The 24746-nt window shown below is 38.2% G+C and overlaps 1 protein-coding gene across 1 annotated transcript in view; it reads left to right on the forward strand.

Moving 5' to 3' along the window:
* LOC121082989 (pseudouridine 5'-phosphatase) overlaps positions 1–24285 on the forward strand; it is a 76089-nt gene extending 51804 nt beyond the window's left edge. Inside the window, exon 4 of the mRNA XM_040582804.1 lies at positions 23889–24285. Within this exon, the coding sequence (XP_040438738.1) occupies positions 23889–24065 (177 nt within the window). The 3' untranslated portion in view covers positions 24066–24285. The remainder of the gene's footprint in view (positions 1–23888) is intronic.
* The last annotated feature ends 461 nt before the right edge of the window (positions 24286–24746 follow it).

Raw genomic sequence — 24746 nt, forward strand, 5'->3', positions numbered from 1 at the left:
ACCTCCAGATTCTAAAAGCATTATATTCAGATTAGCAGGTCACTGGAGATGCGTTGCTAATTGTTTTAGGGAACTCATTATGGGTATTATCACATATTAATTATGCATGGTAAGTAGTAAAAAAGAGGGGGGGGAAATCCTTTTTTTATAATAAATTGCTCACTGAGTTATCTTTTCTTTCTTTCAAGACCTTAAGCATTTTTTGGAGATGCCAAACAGAGCAGTCATTGAATAATTAGATTTTAATTAACAAGAATTTTCACAGGAAAATGTTTTAATGTCTTGGGTTATAGCAAGCATGAATAAATCCTCTTTCCAAAAGATCTAGTGCACTGATTCTCTCTGTATCTCAAGTTACCTTTCTAATCACCCCAGAGCTTGTTGTAACAATGCTTTTCAACAGTTTCAGGACAAAGAATCAAGACTGAAACAAGGAATTGCATTGTTAGCAGTATTTTTTGGTTTCTTCTTTATAAATTATTGTCATGGGGAGACCTCCAGAAACGTTTGAAAGACTACAGTCAACTATGTATTGTTTCAGTGCACTAAGGCTGGGGGGGGGGGGGGGGGGGGGGGGGGGGGGGGGGGAGAATTGATTTGTTTGCTGCTTTTTTTATGTGTGTTTTGGGTTTTTTTGTTTGTTTCTTTCTGATTGTGGAGATGTGGTTTTAGGTAATTTTGAGAGACCTGGTATTTGTGGTACGGTTCTGCTTATTCTGTTGTGTGGTAAAGAATTTGTAGGAGTTTTTCTGGCATGGTTGCAGAAAACCTACATACAGGACCATCAATTAACACTGACAGATTATTTATAGTCTAAACAGGGCAAAGCATTTTGCTCAGGCTGATTGCTGTATCACAAAATAAGTGCACTCTACAAGACAATTACAAAGTATACTCCATAAAGCAATGTTTGAGAATTATTTTTTTTATTATTATTGTGATAGACTGGTGGTGTAAAGATAAAAGACCTTGTAGCACACACAAGAGCTGAAGAAGTGACAGCTTTATCTGTTAAAAAAAGGATGCTTAACATTTCCATTCCAGCATCTCTTTATCTTAGAATAATAGCGTGATTCAAAGCCAAGAAGGAAATGGTTCAAGTTAAGCTTCAGTAAGACTGAAGCAATTCTGATTTAAAATAGAAAACAATTCCAACTAGTGATAAAAATGTTGTTGTCCTATTCCATCAAAGAAAGCTTTTCATTTTTGTCTAAATAATACTGAATAAATTGTTGTTCATGCTCAGATGCAGTGTCCATCTTATTTGGTTCCATCACTGATGACAACTAATACCAGAGGCTAATAATCACCTTTTAGCTAGAGGGGGTTAGTTTATCCACTTAAATTCTGTTGCTTCCATGTCAAGTAATTGAAGGCTTTAGTAAGCTTTTCACAGTATTTGTTTTTTTCTTGATTCTGATGACTATGTGGGACAATGAGTTCTGTAAACTTTTTGCAAGTGTTCTGAATTTCTCACCTTGTAACTTCTTTGAATGTCAGCTTTTTTTTTTTTATGTTATGAGTGGGAAAGATAAGAAGTAATTGATCTGCCAATCAGTATTTTAAATACTACTCATAACTTCCTTTTTTATTTTTTGCTCCATAAGTAAAACACTTTACAGTCTGTTCAGACTCTCACCATCCTGAAAGGGTTGTTTGGGAATTTTTTTGAGGAGTGGGGAGTAGTGGTGCATGCTTGGCTTTTGATTTTTTTTTTTTTTCTTCATAAGCATACTGATTGCATTTCTTCAGACCCTTCCTATCAAAAATATTTCAACATGGAATAGTGTCTGTGGCATACAGTACCTGGAGTACTCCAGATGAGTATTCCAACATTGTATAGGAATATATAAAATATCACCCAAGCTCTGAGTTTTCACTGAGCTGTCTACAGTGATGTCTAGTCCTTAAGCTGAATGCTACAAGATGTACATTTATTTTTTTTCCAACTAATGGGTTACATTAAGCTAATTGCTTACATTTCTTGACCATTTTATTTCATTTGACGCTTGACTGCCCAGCAGACTACCCAAGTCTGTCACTCCCAAGTTTCTTACAGGTGTTTCTTATCCCAGCTAACCTACATAACTTTGTCATCAGCAGATTATACCAAGTGTAGAGGTAAGGATTACTAGTCAATAATTCCCTGAATAACACCAGAATTCTTTTAAAATGCATCTACAACTACTTTCTAAAATAGTGGCATGATAATGAGAAATGTTTTTTCAATGTAACTCCTTCACTTCATAGTTTAGTTGCTTCAAAGCCTCAGGGTCTTACTGACTAGCCAAGACTAGCTGATGAGATTTCATCCATTACTGAAAATATCTTCTGTTACAGAACATGTTTTCCTCCATTAGGAAATTGTCCTCTTTCTCCTGACCAGATACCTGGTCACAGTGATCCATTCAGCTGCTGTCTCCAGAACACATTATTACATCCTGCAGCTTCAAACTAGAGTGGAAGCATTAGAGGTTGCAGCCTATTGTCCTGAGCTTTGAAGTTATTACAGACTCAGTATATTACTGACACAAAAAAAGTTCCATGGAAAAAAATATAATAGTACATAACTTATTTTACTGTGTTCCACTTTCAATAATGCAGTTATCCCAAGATAAGTGCAACAGAACCTTTTATTCTACAAAGAATGATCACGTATCTTAGGTAGAATGCATTTGCAGTTTTAAGATTAGCTATGAATTCAGTCATGAGTTTTTAACTTTTCAAGCAGAGAACTTTTATTGAGAACTTTTTTTCCCTTAAACTTCAGCAAAAAGTGTTTGCAATTATTTTAGTGTTTTCCTCAGAAGATAGTGTCTTCTAATTATAGTAATAACTAGTACAATGGTCATATGACAACCACCATGAAAAGTTACATTATGTAGAGCAGGTGTTTGAAGTTTGGAAAGCTGGAAGTCCTGCAGTCAGATGTTCCATGAGTCAGGAATAATGCTATGACTCTGCCATACTATGACCATTACTAGACCTGGGAATGGCCCTGAGTTTCCTTATGTTTGTGTGCCATGGCTGCTCACTGTGTACACCACATTTATATTTAAGTGTACATTAAACCCTGAGGAGGAAAAAAAAGTGTCAAATCCATGTGTGATGGATGATAAGCATGGAGCCTGCTCTGGACAACTGTTAGAGCACTATGAAATATATATAAACTTCTAAGACTGTAAGAAGTACAGATGTAGCTTGTGGAAGCTAGTCATACACACACACACCCTGCACTAATTGGCATTTATGTAATGAATGTTGTGGGTTTTTTCATGATCAAGGTTCCAAATTCCTATTTTAGATGACAAGCAAGTGTTGTCCCTCAGTTTGCCTCAGAGTTAAAGAGTTAACAGAGGTAATTTCTGATAAAATTAGGTGGTGAATCAGCCAGCTCTGCATGAGCTTTCAGATGTATTCCCTGCTGCCCTGGTCTAGCAAGGAGCAAAATGTTTTAAGCAAGGCAAATTTCAGTTAATAGCTCAGCAGTAAGAAGGGCAGGAAGAAAAGAATGTACCAATGATTCCTGAAAAAGTGTATTTTTAAAGGTACTGCTGAAGAAGGATGAGGAGCGTAGGCATGAAGATTGTACAAGGCACAGAAGTCAGCATGATGTAAAACATACAGGTGAAAGTGGGAGAAAGAGGTAACACAATTAAGTGAAAAGATAGAAGATTTCTAGGGAGTAGAAGGAAATAAAAGCAAGACATATAGTAATTGTGGGTAAGATAATATAAGGCCTTGAAGATGAAAATGAAAACTTGAATTTGTGACTGCATTAAGTAATCTATATAGCTTCATTATGTGTTAGGAAGGCTTAATAGTTTGCAGTAGCCCATTTGTCCTTAACACTTTCCGAAGCATTTTTTTAGGGAATGTAGGCAAAGAGTGAGGAAACAGTAGATAAGTTAATGATGTATATACAGAGATAGTAAAAGCATTTACTTTTCTGAGGCTAAGCATTGTGTCTCAAGAGGATTGGTAGATGATGTGACAGGGCTAACATTACAGCAAAAACTCTTCAAGCATTTAAGATGCTACATGTCTGAATTTAAAACCTCATGAAGCTAGTGGATAGAACTCAGCTGCGAATGTGTGCTTTGGTATGTCTCTCAAATAGAGGGGTTTTTTAGAAACATTGATGTCAGAGTTTCATCTTCTATTCTGTCTTGCATTAACTAGTAATTCTAAAGCAATTGTCCAATTTATTATTGTTTCTTCTGTCACTTGATTTTTTTTCTTATCATCTTAGCAATCGGTTGAAGAGCAAGTGTGCTTGAAAGATTATGGTTTACTTTGAGTAGGCTGGTGGAAGACTTTTACTGGTATCTTACTATTTACAGCTCTTCTTTACAGCTGTGGTGTTAGTACATGACAGCCTTAGATTTCTTTAAGATTATTAATATTCAGTGGAATAACTTCTTGTTTTGGTAATGTTTTTGGAAACTGATTTTGTTTGACTAATACAGTGTTAATGAAGGATGAATAACACATTCCGTAAGTTGATTATTCTGAAAAGGCATTTGTTGTAGTTTCTATCAGAAATTTTGAAATATATCCATTCTTTGCAGGAACAATTCAGTCTCACCAGCTTTCACACCATTTTTAAAAATCTGTGAATTGAGTCCTTAGCTTCTCTGTCTCAGTTGAGTATGTGATCTGGCTTTGTGTAAAGTGATTACTAGTAAAGAGCTTCAGGCTCAATATCAGTCCAAGGATGAAGAAATCCATCACAGAATGCTGTATTTTAATAACAGGATTTCAGTTACTCGGCGGTATGAAGACATAATAATGCTTGTGACATGCTGTGCTGTATTGCTTTAGGATCAGACTGAACATTGGAATAATAGTAGCATCAAGAAGAAAGAAAAACCAGGATGTCTGATTTGAGAATCTCTTTTTCTCCTATTGATTTCTATATTTAGCGTAGTGTAGGGCATGTCAGGCCCTAGTTATAAAGACCTATGAAACAAACTACTTGGATTCCTGGTCCTGCATGCCAGGAATCAAGCAGTATGTGATGCATAAACTTGCATAGAATTGGATAGATCATAAGGAAGATCCACCACAGGATGCAGCTGTTAGGTTGTGTGATAAAATCTCATCTGCACACCCGTGAAGAGCTCAGAGAGGCGGTGGCAAGTGGGGGATGCCAAATCACACCCCGCCGGCTGCTCCCAGGCCCACCACAGGAGCCATCGGGGGCCCATCCCCACAAGGCCAGGGGAGCAGGGTCCTGAAGGCAGACGGGGCCCAGGTTAAGGGCTTGGGGAGGGGCAGCCTTTCTGGGCCCTCCCAGGACTCTCCCATGGGAGCCATCAAGGTGAATCATCCAGCTATGAGACCCATCAAGGTGAATCAATGCTGAATGCACTTTTGGACTGAGAGGAGTTGCTGCCTGGGGCATGGCACACCATATGGGCTGCAGGGGAAGAGCATTTTGGGTTTGTTCAGGATTTATTACAGGGAAATAGGGGGATAAGGTCATAAAAAGGGCTGGATGTGTGTGAACAGGTGACATGCTTGTCTGGCCACGGCCTGCTCCTGACCAGCACAGTCTGTCCTATCTTATCACATCCCAGTTCAACTCTTCTCCTGGCTGAAGGGTGTCTGTTCTGTGTGTCTGTGTGTGGCCTGCATCTGGAGTCAGACCCGGGATGGAGGCCCATGTACCCGCGGTGCGGGTGGCTGGGTGCCACCAAGCGCCAGCACCCAGCGTGGTGCGGCGGGTCACGGGGGCTGGATGGAGTGCAGGCAAGTGTGTGAGCGCTAGTGAAGAGCCAGCTAAATGAGCCCATGGATTCATGTGAGTGCCAAGTGTGACTGCATTGATCTCTGTGGCTAGCCATGTATATCTCTCTGTATATGTATGTATATTTATGTATGTGTTTGTGTGCGTGTGCCTGCTCAGAATGCATGCTCAGCCTCACTACTGTTTGGACTGGGGGGCACAGGGCTGTGGCTGCCTCCCCTCTCTGTCAGGCTAACAGATTAGGCCCTATTCCCCGACAGCAGTAACTTGTTCCCTGGGATCACACGTTTCTCTCCATAAAGGGAGATAACCAGTTCAGGTGTCAATATTCAAGTAGGTATCTTAGTCCTTCTGTTTCAGTCTCGTAATAAAACCGTTCCTTTCTAAACTTCTCTCAGAGCTGTTTGATCTCTTCCTGGTTTCCCAGTTTCTACTGTAGCATCTACAGTATCGTATCTTCTCCCATATTTTCTGCTTCAGTTGTGCTGGACGAATCTTGCCCCATTTGTGCCCCTCTGGGAACATCACCTTATTCTACCTACTTTCCCTACCCTCTGACTCAGGAAATGGGACATCCTCATAGTCTGGACGTAGACTGAGAGATCAAAAAGTGTCTAAAGTCAGTATTGATGATGTCATCATAGTATCATATTAGCTTATAGTAGGACAGATCTTTCAGTTGTTCAGATATCTGATGATTTTGCTTTGTATTGCAGAGGTGCCAGGAAGTAGATTGTATGAGAAAGAATGTATTTCCCTTTGGCCTGGGAGGCAGGGCTGCTTTTAGTTAATAATTGCGCTAAGATGCAGTAGGTACAAAAGGTCAATACGCAGCATACTGTTAGTGTTCTAGAAATTATTCTTAATGCTTTGAGGGATTGAAAACTGAAGCAGAGGAATGCTTTGTTTTCACTTTTCTGTAGAGTCATTCTGGTTGGAATGAACCTTGCAAAGTAACTGATCCAACCTTCTGAGAGTAGCTCAATACTAAATTCAGACCAAGTTGCTCCAGGCTTGTCCAGTCCGTTAAAAGCCTCTGAGGGTGGAAACCATGCAGCTTCTCTGGGCAACATTTCCAAGTTCTTAATTCGTGCTGTGATTTTTTTTGTTTTCCATCCCCCCACTCTTATATCTAGTTAGACAGAACCTCTCCTATTTCAGTTTAGGACAAGGGTCATACATGGTCATACATGTATCGGTTTGGGACTCATGTTCATACTACACACCTTGGTAAAGAGGCTGTCTCCATCTTTTTAGTAATGTCCTCAGAGATATTGGGCAGCTGCTCTTTGTCTCTCCTGAAGTCTTCTCTGGGCTGAACAAGCCAAGCTGTCCTTCAGCATTTCCTCATAAGGCAAGGTGCTACAACCCCAGCCATCTTGGTGGCCCTCTGCTGGACTTCTGGAAGTTTATCATCATCCTTCTGTTTTCTTCTTTCCTAATTTTAATGACTAATGAACTTTTCAAACATAATCCTTGGGTATTTGAGAATTATGATACTAAATAGTAACAGAATTTCATAGTCAAGTTTCTGCTGACCAGATGCTATTAACTTCATTTATGAGTCATATACTCTTGCACAATTATTTAAATTTCCTTGGAGTTGTCATTTTGTTCTGTGTTTAAAGATTTGAAGAGGATACAGAAACCTGAAGTACTTTTAGCTTTAACTCATGGCTGGGGAGTTGCATAGCACAAAATACACAAAGTAAACGTGGAGCTGTGGCCCTGTTCTGTTGCCCCTTCCCCTCTCATCGGTATAGCCCAAATGTGGGGAGTTTTTTACATCATCTTCTGGGTAGAGGCCATCCTCCTTTCAGTATTGTGACCACCTTTAATTTAAACTGTTTCTTATTTCTGTGCTCCTGTTTTGTTTGATATACGTTAACAGGCAGCAAACATTATTTTTTTTTTTTTCAATAGAGGTAGTCACTGTCGAAATCTGATTTCATTTCTACCTTTATGCTTTTTATATCTTAGTGTAAATAGGTTCATGAATACTTCTTTCTGTTTCACTTAGGATTTCTTTCTCTACCGTGCCTTCCTTCTTGCTTCAAGAACAGGGACAGATTGTTTAAAGAGAATCTGGATTTTCTGTTTACAGAGCAATAAATGTTCTGAAATGAACTGCAGTTGTATATGTTGTAAAATTGCTTTTGTTTGATAGATTAATAAATCTCAATCGAAGGTCTGAATGACTGCAGATATTAAAAGCTTGTGTTGCCTGACAAAAATGGAAAAAAAAACAACCACCTTTTTGCATTTCTTTATAAATACAGCAAAGGGCTCAGTACTATTCCAGTTGACTGTGGCTCTCATTTTATTTGCAAATGCCTTTATTTATGAGTCTCCTGGACAGTTTGTGTGTGTGTTTGCTTGAGAGAATAAACAAAAATCACCTTAATTGGCAAAAAGTTAAAAACGCCATGGTTCTGCAACAAGTGTACACGTTGATGGTGCAGACAATGCAGTGCCAAACTTTCTGTTGACTTCATAAGCTTTTGCTAGTATCAATAAGCTTATGAATTTTAGAGAACTTAAATCTATGTTTTGAAACCTACAGCTTTGTTGATCTTGTGGATTAATCTGTTTTGTCACTTTCCTGCACAGACATGTGAGACAAATCTGCCCTATATTCCAACTGCAATAACAATTGACTAGGATATATTTTGATAAAAGGCTTGGGAAGCACTATCATAAATTTAGGGCTTGCCCATTAATGTCCTGATTAATTTAAAAAGTGGAAAATTATTTGTTGGTTGCTTAAAAATTGATTTTAGTAGAATACAGGAAGACACTAGGATGAATAAAACAAAAATCTGTCTTGGTTTTTCCCATGTGCCACCTTCAGATTCAGCAAGAGTTTCTGGAATGGAAGCAACTGGAGAAAAGAATAGGGAACCGGGCACAAATATCAGTGGTATACTGTATTGTGTCAGATACGTTAATTTGATCATGTTGGAGATACCTTAATAGTATCAGCAATGTCACATGGAAGTGTGGGATATGAATTACTACTTATTTTGCTAAATCTGTTAGGAAGTTTAGCAAGGAGCTCACCCACTGCATTTTCTAGTAAGATGTCATTCAGACAGGCAAAGTGTCATTGCATATGTTTGAATTAGATTGAACATTTAATGAAAGTGAAATACAAGATGATGTAAATTTAAGACTACTAACTTTGGTTTATCAATACCTTCCCAAAATACATTTGATGCTGTGCTGGTGATACTTTTATATTGAATTTAAAAACAGTTTAATTCCTGCCAAATCCCCATCATCCTTGGGGTTTGGTTCAGTCCTGACAGAGTACTGTGCAAGTCGCCATTTTCTTCCTAGCCTTTCCTGAGTTACTATTCTTGACATTCTATTGCATTCAATGTTAGCTATATAAATGTATGCAGTTTTATATCTGTATATATAGAGTTATATATCTGTATAGAGATATATGCAGTACAGGTTTTAAAGTATATATGCGTTTGTATATTACAAATGCGTTGAATCCAGGAGCCAAATAGCAGCAGGCTGCTGCAGCTCCATGACCCCAAATCCGGCCAGCAGTGAGGCTGGGAACAGATTTCCAGTAGTCACATGAGCACAGACAGGGTATACAAGATGCATGTGCAGGTGTAACCAGGCCAGCCCCACAGAACAGCACAGCAGAAATGCTGAGCACTCGCACAAGCCCAGAGAGAACCAACAGCCTCATCCAGTTCTCCCCTCTGACTGATCAAGATGAAAGTCTGTTAGTGCAAAACGTATACGTATATGCAGTGAAGATCCCTCCAGCAGCTGGATTAAGGCACTCTGCTGGCCCCATATACCATTCCTCCTGATTGTTGGCACCTGATGGCACAAGCCCCCAAAGCCACAGCTCTGCTCTAGCCCTCAGTGCAGATCCTTCTCCCCTTTCCTCTCACTCACACCCACAGAGTGGATGGCTTAGGCACAGCCCATCCAGTGGTCCTGGATCCTTGTGCTCCATCGCCTCCCACAGAGAGTCTGTCACGCACACACAGATGGGTCTCTCAGGCAGCCCTAGACAGCGTGGTCTCTGAAGCAGCCAGCCAGGGTTACCCTATGCCTACCCTCTCCCCCCAAGAGCCAGTGCTGCCTGTGCACTCGCCCACAGAGATGCGCCCGGCTCCCGGGCCACTTCACCTACTTACCAGCTAGTCCAGCGTGCTCTTCACTAGTGCCTGCATGCCCACTTGCACACCCACCTTTGCCGCAGGTGCTGCACTGCGGGCCTGTGAGACCCCTGGCGCTGTGGCAAGGCTGTGCTGAGACCTCTTCTCACATTCGCGTGCACAGTGGTAAGCCCTCACCCAGGAAAACCATCAAAACCGCAGTTCAGTTAGAGGAGACAGAACAGGCTGTGCTGGGCGGTGCAGGCACAGCCAGCCACGTGGACGGACTGGCCCCTGCTCACACCCCACCAGCCCCTTCTGTCCCCATTCCCAGGGGGCACCCCGACCCATGGGGCCTCTCCCGCTGGTTGGGTCCGGCCCTGCCCCAGGGGCACCGGTGGCACAAGAGTGGCTGGGCCAGGGGCTGCCGCTGCCGTCACGGGGCTGCTGGGGCTCCCCCACCCCTGGGCCTTCAGCCCCATCAGGGGTGAGCTTTTAGTAGGCTGATGGCTGCTGTGGTGTGATTCAGGCTCCCCCACCTGCCCTTGTTGCTCCTGCTGTGTGACTTCATGTGTGCAAAGAGGAGCACTTCTGTTGCATACACGAATGTGTGTGGATATCTGTGTAAACATGCTTGGCAATGTTAACTGCTAAAGCTCCATAGATGCTCTTTGAACTTATTAGTAACGTGATATTTTGTAACCACAGAAGATTCGGAAGGAAAGATTAAAAACTCTCTACTTGGGCAGTGCTCCTTTTCTCCAAGGAAGGTAGTTAGGAAGGCACCCAAAGCAGGGAGGAAAAACATTTTTAGTTGATAGGGAAGTAGGAGATCATGTGGGAGTGAAGAACCTTGGCTTGCAGCCTGCAGAACTGCCACTGCTGAGCACAAGAACATCTGATTGAGAAAAGCATTTAGTGTGTTGTGAACAACGCCTTTGCTTTCCATCTAGATGCAAGATGCTGGTAATCTGAAGAAGTTCAAAATGACAACTGTCACTTGATTTTGTAAGGTTTTCTTCCTTTTTCTTTTGGTAACAAAGTTAATTGATCTGGTTGAGATTATAACAACAGTAGTTCTATATAAAGTAATTGTTTCTTTCTGGTTTTAACCCATTATCTCTTGTTACTCCATAGAACTGCTCATTAAATTACTTGTCAATGAGAAGATTGCTCTCTAAGGCTTGGAATTACTGAAGTGTTTTATCTGCAGATGCAGGGTCAATAGAGAAAATAGAAGTTTTAGTCTCTTCTCTCACATTGTTTTCCTTGCAAAGACTAGAACTTACACATAGAATGAAGCAGATGTGTTTAGCTACACCTTCAAGACCTGCAAACCCAGAACATAAATCCCCAAAACAATCTTTATTTATGGATGAGAAATTTCAGTCCTTACTCTTTAGACATATTTGCTATCTGATTCATACATTTTCTCTATTCAGTAATGAATCTTGCCCATATTTCACTAGCAGCAGTTGAAATAAATTAGCAAGTTTTTAAACATAATAGAGAGAAAACACTAAACATCTTTTCTAATCAGAACAAATGGGGGAAAAAATTAGTTGAGATATTTCCTGTATACTGCATCATGGTGGTGTTTGAGATTCTCTTTTGCTTCTTCACCTGACAACCTGTCCTACTTTCTATTGGTTTTTTTGTAGTCCAGCATATTTTACCTGGTAGCTAGAACATACCTTTCAGTGGATTGTGTGGCAGTGATATTTTGTCACCTTGACATACCTGCTGCAGTCTGGTTTCCCCAGGGAATCCTTACACACTGGGAGCCGAAGCTTCCAAGTTATCAGCAAAATGCTGCCCGTAGCACTCAACTGCCTGTCAATTTATCCAGATTCTTGGCAATATCTGTGGCAGCATCTATTTCTGAACTGATCATGTTGCTCTATTAGACGGGTTTCTTTCAGGTCATGTGTTGTGATGGTTAGAGTAATGTAAAGTCACTGTTTGCAGTATACCATGGTAGTCTTACTAATAGATAAATACACATAATCTGATGTTTAAAAGAATAAAAGAGTGGTGGCCTGTGCTTAGGCAGAGACAACTTAGGTTTTTTTCCCAAAATAAGTCTGCATTATAAGCATGTTAACTCATTGAGGTGCTTGTTTGTAAGTTGACTGCAAGCATTTGTAGAGAAGGCAGTTTGCCTTTGACTTAACTGTGAAGAAATGTGTTCATATCAGTATCGGAGTGACTGAGAGACTTCCTAATGGAGTGCTTTATATTCTCATCATAGGTTCTCTAATGGTCACTTAGCAATATGTTTTGTCTGTATTTTTTGCACATTTGTCATTCAGACCTTTAAATTTAGAAGTTCCATTACAGTGCCATCTGTCTCTGCACCCAGTGAGTGTGGCTGCACACTTTTGAAAAGGAAAGAAGAGCAAATTGATTTCATACTCTCAGAAAAAAAATACAGTTTTGATGGCTGGTGGATAGCAAGTTGACCATGAGCCAGCAATATGCCATTGCAGCAAAGGCAGCTGATGATGAGGAGTGTTGCTAGGAGGTTGAGGGGGGTTTATCGGGCCACTCTACTCGGCACTGGTGAGGCTATACCTGGAGTCCCGTGTCCAGTTCTGAGCTACCCACTACAATACACATATGGAGCTTCTGGAGGGAATCCAGCAAGGGTGCACAGAGATGATGAAGGGACTAGAGCACCTCTTCGATGAGGAAAAGCTGAGCGAGGTGGGAGTGTTTAGCTTGGAGAAGAGAAGGCTTAGGGGGATCTTAATGTATGTAAATACCTGAAGGGAGAATGCAAAGAGAATGGGGCCAGGCTCTTTTACAGTGGTGCTCATTGACAGGACCAGAGGCAGTGGACTCAAACTGAAACACAGGAGGTTTTCCCTGAGCATTAGGAAACATTTTTTTACCGTGAGGGTGACTGAGCACTAACACAGGTTGCCCATAGAGGTTGTGGAGTCATCCCTCTTGGAGATACTGTCTGAACATGGTCCAGGGCAACTGATGTCTCTGCTTGAGCAGGGAGGTGGACTAGGTGACCTCCAGAGGTCCCTTCCAACCTCGAGTCATTGTGAGATCCTGTGTGTCTATGAGTCTGTATGAGATTTATATAGCATTTACTTATTTTCTGTGTGAGTATGTATGTATATTATGTGCGGGCATCTGCAATCCATAAAAGAGCAGCACAGTAATACGGCAGCAAGCTTTAGAGTAACAATTCCAACAGTCACAGAGAAATGCGTGTGTTCAGCTTAAATGAGAAAACAACCCTCATCCCTCTTCCAAAGACTCACTCAAACTGTTGAAGGTCAGCAAATGCAGGATACTCCAGATCAGTGTATTCTTTAGGTAAGTGGTGATTCTTACTTCTAATATAAAATTATTATTGTGTTGGATGAGCAAGTAGTTTTCACTTAAGCATATGGCCTGTTGCAGTGTTTTGAGCCCGTGAGAGGTCGATTTACAGGCAGATAGGTGGTAGTTTTCCTTTTAAATTGCTTTGCCATCTGTCAGCTTTATACCCTGTTGACATCTGGACATTATTTCTGATTGAAATATACAGATGAGAGGGTTTTAAAATAAAAATTATATTACAAAAGAACGTGTGAGAACCCAGATAATATAAACCAGTTTCTTTGAGGAACTGAGTACCTGGAAGAAGTTAACCATGGCAGAAGTTGTGTGACGAGCATAGTTAGTGGTTGCTGATACCACGCCTGGTATTCCCAAATTCATGTTAATGTTAAACCACTGCGTAACTGTCTTAGTTATTAATCTAATATGTTAAGCTGAATAAGCCTTAGGCCACAGAGAAAGAGACTGTCTGCATAGAGACCGTATATACACACCATGTGTTTATACACATGCATACATGCACAGAGTTAAATAAGCGTGTTTTTCTATTTTTGTTCATTGTTTACTCTGAAATGTTTGCTTAAATCTTATACCCTTTATTGCCTTTCACTGAAAATGAGCTATTATTCTGCCTGTAAGCATGCTTGAGTCAAAATAAGAACTGATGGCCTTTGGCTGAGGAGACTAATACCTTTCTTTTACCGGGTAGAGCTAGTCTAACAGAAAAATAGTCACAGCTTGATAACTGTGGGTCATCAATGCATTTAAAATCAAAATGCTACCATGCAGTATTTTAAATAGCTAGATGATATTATTAGGGGAATTTTGACGGAAGTGTTTTGAAATATATTGCAACAGGAGATTAAGACTTAAATAACTTTCTACATGTGAAGTCTTTTAAAGTGTGTACTAATTTTCATATTTATAGAAATATTTGAGCTTGTGAGTTTACAGTGGAAATATTTTTTTTTTAGAGCAGTAGTCTGTTTTAATGAGTGATTCACATAGAACTGTTTGATATTCATTGGCTTTCCATCTTGCAGTTTTCATAGCTTGAAATACCTAGATAATTATTGCTTCTCTAAAATAAAGCAAGCTGATAAAAACAAGCTAGAAATTAATGTCAAAGAGATTACTTCTCTACTGAACTCTTAAAAAAATTATTTTGACATTTTCTAAGTTTTCTCTTATTCTTAATATGTATTTTTTAACCAATAATAATTGTATTGATCTAGTAGATCTTGCTGTGCACTTAAAGTTAATGCCTCATTCAGGGTTAGGAGAGTGCTTTCCATTGAATAATTATTTCTCATAAATAGTTTGAAAAGGTATATATCATCCATAGTATATGTAGAAATATTGTGTTTATTATTAATTCTGTTACTTTTGGTAGTAGATTTCACATTCTTTAGAAATACTGTATTTAGCACACAGAAATACTTTCTTAGGTAGAGAAAATGTTTTAAGAAATTCTGAGTTCTGAGTTCTCTTTGCCTGCACAATCAAAGCAGATTTGCCAGCTAAGAGGCTGAAAAATCATCTTTTGAAATCATGAGGGGAGTTACTTAAATAGATCTGATTATCAATGTAATGAAGCGTTTCATTTCAGATGTGATATTTTTAGATTGCTATGGCAGAGTAACTTCTGGAATTGCCATTCATAACCATAATCCCATGCCCACAGTTGGGCTTGTGTTTGAAAGAGCAGGTTCTGCAAAACTTTGCACAGCCATTTTGTGGGTTTTACACATACTATCTCCTTTAGGCAAATGTAAAGCATGCTATGAATAAGACTGTAGTTTGAAGGGATGAAGGCCTCTATGATTTAAACACTGCCCAAAAAAAGAATTTTAAATCCTCTTCAGTCTTCCTGTTCACTCCCAGCTGTTACATGGTGGTTTTCCAGTTTATGAGCCTAATAGGAGAACAGTGTTCTTTTAATGTACAGAGTTGATTCACAGTGGGGTACACAAACACAACACCCATCACTAGGACACAGATGGAAGCATACAAGGGTTAACAGGAGATTAGAGAAAGCGAAGGAAGAAACAACATTTTATTGGCAGCAAACCATTGTTTGGCTCAGCTACTTTTGACACCTCCTAGGAGCAGTTTAGGAGCCTGATTAGAAGAAAATTTTCTCATTTGGTCACTTTTGATTTTGTCTTAGACATGTACATGGAATTGAATGGCATATGATGGAAATAGATTAAATTGAAGTATATATTATCCTTGCATAGATGTAACAGACTGATTTTGTAACAGTTGTTATTAATACTATTGCTATTTTACAAGCTCATATTTTGGTGGAAATAGTACTTCGAATATCAGTGAGTTCAAAAGAAAACATTGAAGTGCTGCTGCTCCAGCAGATGTCCCCTGAAATGACCCAGAGTCAAACCTTCATACTATTATGTTTCGAAATCTGAAGCTTTACAGTTTTATATCTCTTTATGATGTTAGATTATATACTTTTCCAAAACTCTGTATTTATTTCAGATTTTAATTTTTCTTCCTAGTGCTAATTATCCTAATTTTATTCTTCTTCTTTGGCTCTTCCACTTCTTTAACCCTCTTATGAGGTGCAACTCTCCAAGATAACTAAAATTTTTTTAAAGATTTTAGTTGTTCTTGATTTTCATTTGTGCTGGACTAAAGACAGCTTTTAATTCTCATGTCTTTTGTGGTCAGGACTATTAAGTTATTCTTCCAAGCAATGTCATAAAAAATGGTTTATTTTTTTGCTTTTAAAAGTTTGATGAGCTTATTTCCAACAGAAGAGCAAATTTCCAACAGAACGTCTTTAAGATTCAGCTCAGGTATTTACCCAAATTCAACGAATTAGCTGTTAATATTTTTTCCAACTTCCTTTTGTACTTTATTGTCTACCTTTGTCTTAGAAAATCTATATTGAGGCTAGAGAATTGCCATTTTTAAGGTAGGTATTTTTTTCCTGTAGTTGAAAACTACAATTTTGGTAATTTTGTTTCTTTTACTTAAAGGTGCTAGTTTGTGGCTTTGTGGTTGGAGCTTCATGCAATTCATCTTAAATATTCTCTAAAAGATAACTTTCAGCTGTTTGAATTTTGAAAGAAAACCGCTTTTCTTCCTGATTATGAAGAGTTAAAAGTGTAACACAGGAACATCTCACCAAGTCACTCCAGACTGTTGACACCATGTCGTGTACAGTTCAATGAGAAGCTTGTACTGAATAGAGAAAAAAGACCTTTCCGTGATTTCTTTTCACTCCCAATGAAAACCTGTTTAAAGGTGAATGTGTCTTCTCACCCTTTCTTTCTTTACTGAAGAAATTAGGAAATTACTTTGTCTGAAGCATATATGGGTTATTATTAACACTTCTGCCAAAGATTATACAAAATTAAGTTGATGTTTAGTTCAGGTTAAGGTGCATTTCAGTGTGTGGGCTGGTCTTTCTATGGGAAAATAACACAGGTCAAGGAGAGATTGCAGAACAAAAATATACTATTCCAAAAAAAATTATGCCACTTGAAAAAATTGAATTGCTGTATGAGGTTCAGCTGCCTCGTGCAGCACCTGCTGAGCTGGTTATAGGGAAGCAGTGGTGGTGTCCCGTTACACAAACAGGCAGGGTACCTGCCATTGTCAGCCTGCTGTGCTGTACCTCAAGCTTCATAGACGTTCCCTGTGGCGAAAAGGTCATTACATTTATTCAGGAAATACTTTTGATACCTACTTCCAGTTTCATTTTCAGACTTTAGATTTGTATTCATCAAAACAGCTTCTCCTTTGGATGTACTTGGTTCACCTCTCTGATGTGTTTGCTCATGAGATGGGGACAGCCTGTTCTCCAAGGTGCAGAATGATCATGCAGTAGGCAATAGAGACGTGCTGGAACACGAGAAACTCCTGATAGATGCTTGGAAAACCCTTTTTCACCGTAGAGGTGGTGAAATATGGGAACAGGTTGCCCAGGAGGTATGTAGTGTCTGCATCCTCAAAGATCCTCAGAGCTCATCTGGTCAAGGCCCTGAGCTGGGCATGTGTTGAGTAGAGGTGTTTGCTAAATGCTCTCCAGGGATACCTTCTAGTGTAAATAATCCTATGGTTCTGAGCTCTGTATGCAAGTTGCAGTTACTTGAATATGTTATGTGTTACAGGTCAAGAAAGTCAGGGGTTTTACTAAAGGTACTTCTGTGTGGAAGGCAGCACAAATGAACTATTTCATTGCACAAAATTCCTTTTTAGGCCACTTTTAGAGACAAGTGGCATAAAAACCCAGCATGTTGCACACTATGAGTAGCCTCAGCAGAGGGGATCTTGAGTATTTGCCTTGTGTTCTCCATAAAAAGAACAATACTCCTCTATGGCTAATCCAAGCTGCAGTTGATTTAGTTAGATTTCTGCTGCCAGGATAATTGGACACTGTTTCAGAAACGCCTGGGAATTTCTTGAGGCCTGTAACACAAGTTGCCATACAAAGTTCCCAGTGTGCTGTCATCTAAACACACAGCCCTCTGTGAAAAGAGTGCTCCAGCCATCCGGAATGATCAGAGTAACCCCGCATGTAAATGTGACCTTCTCCCCGCCTCACAGAGCCGCTGTGTCTGGGTCCGACTGTCACTCACAGAAGCACTTTTCTTTCACTTGATTGAGTCCTGAAAACAAGCAAGAAACTTGAAATTTCTCTTCTTCCCCATCCAAACTGTTTTACTCCTTCTGGCCCACCTTAAGATAACATCCTGTCAACTGATTTGTGAGAGAGTAGCTTCTGGTGTGGAATGAAGTGTAAAGTGGTATTTATGCAAGAGCTGGAAATGCAGAGTGATCTAATTGTGTGTAGCTGTAACACACTTCCTTTTTTTTCCTTTTTTTTTTTATAATTATGCTAATGATTTTTGGTTTTATCTTACAAGTCTTCTGGTAAATAATTTGATTCTTGTAGTGCTCTGCAACATACTCGTAGTAGAGAGTTAATAAAAATCTGAATTAAAAAGTATATGTGCGTAAATTTCCAAACAGTTCTTAACATGAATCATTGAATAATAAAGAACAGTGACTAGTAGTTAGTATTCTGGATACTCTGATGCATAATTCATTTGATTACAAGTTTTCAGCTTGTTTTTTCATTTGTTATAGCATTTAAAAACATCTTGGGTTACTCCTCATTTTCCTTAATGGAACTAAGTTGTGGGCTGAAAGCTGCATGACTTTCTTAAACAGCATATTTAATATGATTCTGTTATGCCTGGCTAGTCAAACTGACATACGTCCTTAAAATAAAATTATGTCTAATTTGTTACTGCTGAGACTTTTCCCTATTTCTGGAAAGAGTGTAAGTCCAAAGATTAGGAGAGAAACATTAATCAAGTTATTTCATTATTGTTTTTTGTTAATTCTTCAGAGAGTTAACATAGTGGGAGGCCAGAATTGCAAATACTGTAGCTGCTTAAAATGCATTTATTCAATAACATTTAAGTAACTGGTGGTATATGGGTCACCCAGAAATACATTTTCCCCTTGTTCCTAGATACTTTGTATATCAAAGCGTAGGAAAAAACCTCCCACAAGTTACCTAAAAAATAGCCAAGCCACTGTGTTGCGACATATTAGTGAAGTTGTTTTCTCTCTCTTTTTGTGAATTTCCATCACCTCCCATAAATGATAGAACAGCATCTTTTCAGCATTTTGACATGTTATAAGGGATATAGGTGGGTCTGTGTTGTATTCTGAATTATATTATGTTTTGTTTTGTTTTTTTAATTTCTGGGTCACTCACACTAGTAACACAGTTGGTCAGTAGTGGAATTATTTTGAAAATTTGAAAAAATTGAGTCAGCAAGGAAAAAGAGATACAAGTTTAGCAGAACGAAACCCCTGATTGCAGCAGTCATCTCTTTCAGGCTGATAATTTATTTCTTAGATACTACTTAGTTTTGAATTATGACCACAGAGTATGAGCTAGTTTCTCACAATTAGGAAGGTAAAAACATGTTTGAAAGTGAACAGTTAACAAGTTACCTGTAGAAACGAAAGGCCTGATCACCTTCTGGTTTGCAAAGATGAGCAGTGTTGTTCTGAAATCAGTGTGAGCTGGCTGTACTGGATGGATTTCTTCCTGCAGCATGTCTTGGGTCTCACTTTGAAGCCATGGAAATCAATGGGGAGTTTTTTAGTGAGATGATGGAATTTGAATTAGGCCTTAATTGTTTATAGAAGACTCGGTTGTGCACGTATACATTAATTAATATTTAAAGTTACCAAATGTTTCCAGAGTGCAAATTTTACCAATAACATGTCACGCTTTTGATCAGTTGATCATGGAGAAATATTAATGATAAATAAAGACATTACAGAAGTGTAATATGCAATCCATAAGAAGCCCCAAACATAGTATGTCATATTCTGATGTCAGATGTTTCTGTGTCATTTGAGGACAGAAGATACAATAAATGTCTATTGTCTCTTCTCACCAAGCACAGAAAGAGACTGGTTTTGTTCAGAAGTTGGAGAATGAACATCGGGATAACCTCTCAGAGTTCTTACCAGCCCTTTTGAAACTGTGATTGGAAACCTCAAAATTCCATTGTATTCCCTTTTTGCTTTCATTCAGCAAGAGGGAAGATAAAATTAATTAGTATTATTTTGGTTTTAACCACTTTTGTCCCCAGAATTACTTTTGATCTTTTCCTTTGGTTTTTTTTCTTTTCTTTTTTTTTTTTTTTTTTTTTTCCCTTTAAAAAAAAAAGTCAGTGTGTACATGCACTGATTTTGAAATGGGGTTTTATGTCTGGTGGGAGAGTGAATGTGTCAGTAGTTCCTCAGAAGGCAGGATAGTTTTAACTTAGTTCTGTGTAGGATTCAATAGGACTGAAGTTTTTTAAGTATATTTTCCCTGAGGAAAGATTTAACCCTGTTGGCTTCAGTTTGAACAGACCACAAGGTACATGTTACAGTAATAGCAGGAAAAAAAGTAAACCTTTTATTACTATTATTAATATTATGTTTAATATATTATAAATAATATAAAATATATAATAAATATAAATATATTGCATGTAATAGTATTTTTATTTATTATAATTTATTATAATTATTTATTATTACTATACATTTAATAATTTATCATTAATTCCATAGTAGCTGTTTTCCATGGAGCATATGAGGTATACAATCTAAAAATTAAAATATATTAAAAGAAAATATTTAGGTAAGAAAAGGAAGGAGTTAACAAATACTCAATTTTTTTTCTTCTTACACTTTTTATCAAAGCGAATGAAATGCTTGGTACTTTTACTGGTAAGACTCTTGTTCAAAGACAGAGTGCTATACTGCATGGTGTAGTCCTGGTGCCTGCAAATGTTTTCACTGAGATTAAAGGCCTAACCAGACCAGAATCAGCAAACAGATTTTTCTAATACAATATGAAAGAATTTGAGGCTGTATTTACGCATTTTAAAGATTATGAACATTCTCTTTTCATTCTTTCTTTGTAGAACAATAGATGGTAGTGTTCAATTTGCAGATTTCTATGTGCATAAATTAAGCCATCTTTAGTCTCATCCTTCATTCTGTTGTAGAGCTGATACAGTAGTGTCATATGTGGTGAAGAATATTTGTTGAATAAGCACTCACTGTGCATATATATTATCTTCACAGGTTTTGCAAACTCTTAATTTCAAAACTGATTTTAATTTTTTATTCTTCCATACTTCTTGGTTATCACTAATAGCAATAGCACTTATGGATATTCCTGTTAGTTATGTAAATATTCCATTCAGACATATACAGTATATAGGTTGGAGGGGGCTTTATTTACGTACATACCAAGGACCCAACTAACAGTCTTTTGTTATATTCTTAAATTCCATGTAGGAAGATGAGGATATGAGGTGCTGAAGTGATTTTATTATTTCTTCCTTTGGTTAAATCGTTAATTTTTCAAGATTCATAGAGTGAAAAATAAATCAGTATGCTTTACTACTTTACTTTTTTAAACATCTAGTTCATTCTAAAATGAAAACTGTCCTATATTAATATGACCTTTTGAGAGATCTCATAGCAGTAGTATTGATCAATGACACAAGTTCTAGAAATAATGCAGAGAAGCAGCCAGAATCTCAGCTGAAGTCTGTATAAATCTCATCTGTCTCTCTCAGTTGGAGTGATGCTGATGTTGCAATACTTATGCAAAATGGGGAAGAACTTGGCTGCTTTCTTACCTCTAAATTTAGTATGTGGGTGGGCCGGGACAGTGAGCAGTTTATAACATCTCTGTTATAACATCTCTGCAGCAAAGTTAATAAATTCATTTTGGATGTGAACCTCTGTAAACCTTTTGTCATCCATTAAAAATGTTGCAGCGCTGTTGACAATAAGTGTCAGTAGCAGGAAAGACTGGAGGAAGACCTAGTACACTTATTTCCTGTAACATTAAAACCACTGTAATTGTGGGTCATTTGCCTGGCTTCTTTGGTAATCAAGAGTTTTAATTGCTTCTAGTTTCAGGGAATTAGTTAAGCTTTTCATTATGCATATTGCCTTCCATAATCATCCGCTCCTCCAGTACAGTAAGCTTAGTGACATCATGGAAGTCAATTAGGTCTTTCAAGGCAGAGCAGTGAAGTACATTTCTTTGTATGGGCTGGATTAGAAAAGGTTTCTGAAAGGCTTTGATAATGCTCTTCTGTGCAACATTTAAGCTTACTCTTCAAAAGGCAAAGACTGTCAGGATTTTTAATTTACTGCCCTCAGAGTCCTCACAGTGCTTAGGGTCACAAGCTAAGGTACTGTTCAGAAAAAAATTGGCAGAACCATGCGTCCTTTCTAATAGCAATTGTTTCAAGCTTTGCAGGATCAACTAGTTACATATTTGTAATTAGTAATAGTGATAATGATCAACATTTGAAAATAACACATTGTTCAAAACTGGAATTCAGTGACTGTATAAAGGAAATTAGCACAAAAGAGATTGGTGTGTTTCTATTGGCTCACTAAAAATCACTAATTAAGTTTCACTTTATTACATGCAAGGTAGAAAGCACCTTTTACTTTCTCTTGGTAGACTCCAAGTGGTTGCCTGCATGTTGACTTGCAAGAATCAATATTTTAGAAAGAAAATAAAGCAGAAAGAAAGAGTTCATCCGTTCTTCCAATGTTTCTGATAGGTGGGTGTATATAGCACAGACATTTAATAACACTTGCAAAAATCTTTTCTTGGAACTTTATTAAGTTTTTTGCAGGTTGCAACTTGGTTCTCTTAGAGCACAGCCAGAATAGAAAAATGTTGCGCATCCTTAATCTTCCCTGGTGAAATAGTTGTGTGCGAGACCCTAAAAGATGCAGTGTGCTTTTGTATGTTCTCCCAGTGTGTCATATTTCAGTCAAAGGTTAAACTAAGTTTCATTAGTTTATAGTTCATAAACTAAGATCATTACTTTTACCCGTTTGGTATTAGTTGCCACAGTTTATTGTGTTGTGAAGAAAAGGATAAGACAATCCATCCTGGATATGTAGGAAGGGATTTGGTAGATCGATAATGAATGTACAGAAGGGCTTAATGCATGACAGAGAAATTTGTGATAAGGCAGAGTTGCACTGTCTGAAGGGTGTGGGGAAAATTGCACTAACCATCCCAACATTGATGTTGCATTTACTTGTGGCAGTAATTTTAGTATTAATAATAGTAGCAGTGCTAATAATATTGATAATAGATGTAGTCTGAATTGCGGAAATGTTACAAATCAGATGTCAGTGTAGGTCAGAATTTTTCAGGTGGTTTGGATGCCAAAGGTTGCTTTGCTTTGTCCATGATCAAAAATTCAAACTTAGACTGGGTAATATCAGGAACAGGTGCTTCATTATATACATTCTGGAATGAACTCCAGAAGCACTATCTTTTCTTATATAAAAGTTCAGGCTAGATCACTTGCTGTATATTTATTCTTCAATATTCTGATGTTAAATTACAAAATTCATGTAAATAATGTCTTGATTATTTTTAACATCTTTGCTTCCAAACTGTGATCTTGAGTGATTGTGACTATTTTAAGTCATGGAAATTTTACCTGCCTAAACTGTCTCTTCTGTAAAAGTAACCTTCCACTGTAATTGCTTTCTCACTGTTGCTTTGGAAGAATTAAGCAAATAGAGCATGAATTCAACAGCACTTTTCTGACAAGTAACTTCTGCTTACTCTCCACTCATCCAAAGTCTTACTACTGACATAGATGGTAAAGTCCTCCCCCTCTTGTGTGTGTAGGAAATGCCACGGCTCTAAGTGAAAGCACTGCTTTTGCCATTCTGTAGGCTGTAAAGTTGATCTTGAAGAGTTAAAATTGCCTGCTTATAAAGGTATTTAAGCACTTGCTTAACTTTACTTTAAGCTTGTGCTTAAACCAATCCCTATAAAACAAATCACTTAGGAACATCTGGATAACCAGTTGCTGGGATTTAAGTATGCGTGTTGATGTTTTTTTGAATTGAAATGAATTTAAGGTTAATTACCATGCAGATGTTCTAATTGAGAGGTTTGCCCTTGTTCTCATTAGGGATTTCTAAACCAGGAGTTGAATATAGCTTTCCTACTAATTTTTATTAGGGATCATTCCCTCTTTTGAAACAGAAGATTAAAAGTTCATAGTAACATTATTCTTTATTTTTTTTCCCCTCACCTCCTTGTTTCTCAGTGTCTTGTGTTTGAAGATTCACCACTTGGAGTCAAAGGAGCCCTGGCAGCAGGAATGCAAGTGGTTATGATTCCAGATGAAAACTTAAATCCAGATCTTAAAAAGGAGGCAACACTACTACTGAACTCCATGGAGGATTTCAAACCAGAACTGTTTGCTTTACCAGCATATGATTAATGCCTAATGTCTAGGACATGCACTTGACTGAAGATCGGGAAAGTGGAATAAAATTTTGTTATGATTTTCTGATTGTTTTGCATCTTTTCCTCTCTTTCTCAAAATACAGCACAAAAGTCCTGTTAGCACCAAGTCTTCCACACAGTACCTTTGAAAGTTGGCTGGAATGTTTATGAATTGTCTTATGATAAATGATAAATTAAAGCAGCATTTCATCTTGTGAAGTGAATCTAGCCTTGTTCTCTGCACATCATAATGTTTTTGGGGAATATGATGAAACTATTTAGACAATTTATTGTAACTGCATTGAAAGCTTCTTGTTCTGTTTCCACTTGAATGACTTACTGTTTAGATGTTAACCAGAAATCTGTTCTGGATTGGCTTTTATCCCATGACATTCTTTTTGATACAGTTATCACTATCAACATGTTTGTCCATTTCCTCATCCTATGCTTGCCCTGCTTTGTATTCTGTTGCCTCTTCCATCCCTTGCCCACCCACCCACCAGTTATTTCCAGGGGTTTGTTGTACTTTCTGTGTTCTCTTATTTTTTTTCTTCTTGGGGGTTGAATGAGATGACTTCCAGAGGTCCTTTACAACCTCCATATAATTCTGTCATCATTTTTGTCATGGTGATTGCCTGCTAGGAGATATGCAAGGTTATGATCCTGCAGTTCAACG

The sequence above is a fragment of the Falco naumanni genome, chromosome 2 (assembly GCF_017639655.2).
Source record: "Falco naumanni isolate bFalNau1 chromosome 2, bFalNau1.pat, whole genome shotgun sequence".
Classification (NCBI taxonomy): domain Eukaryota; kingdom Metazoa; phylum Chordata; class Aves; order Falconiformes; family Falconidae; genus Falco; species Falco naumanni.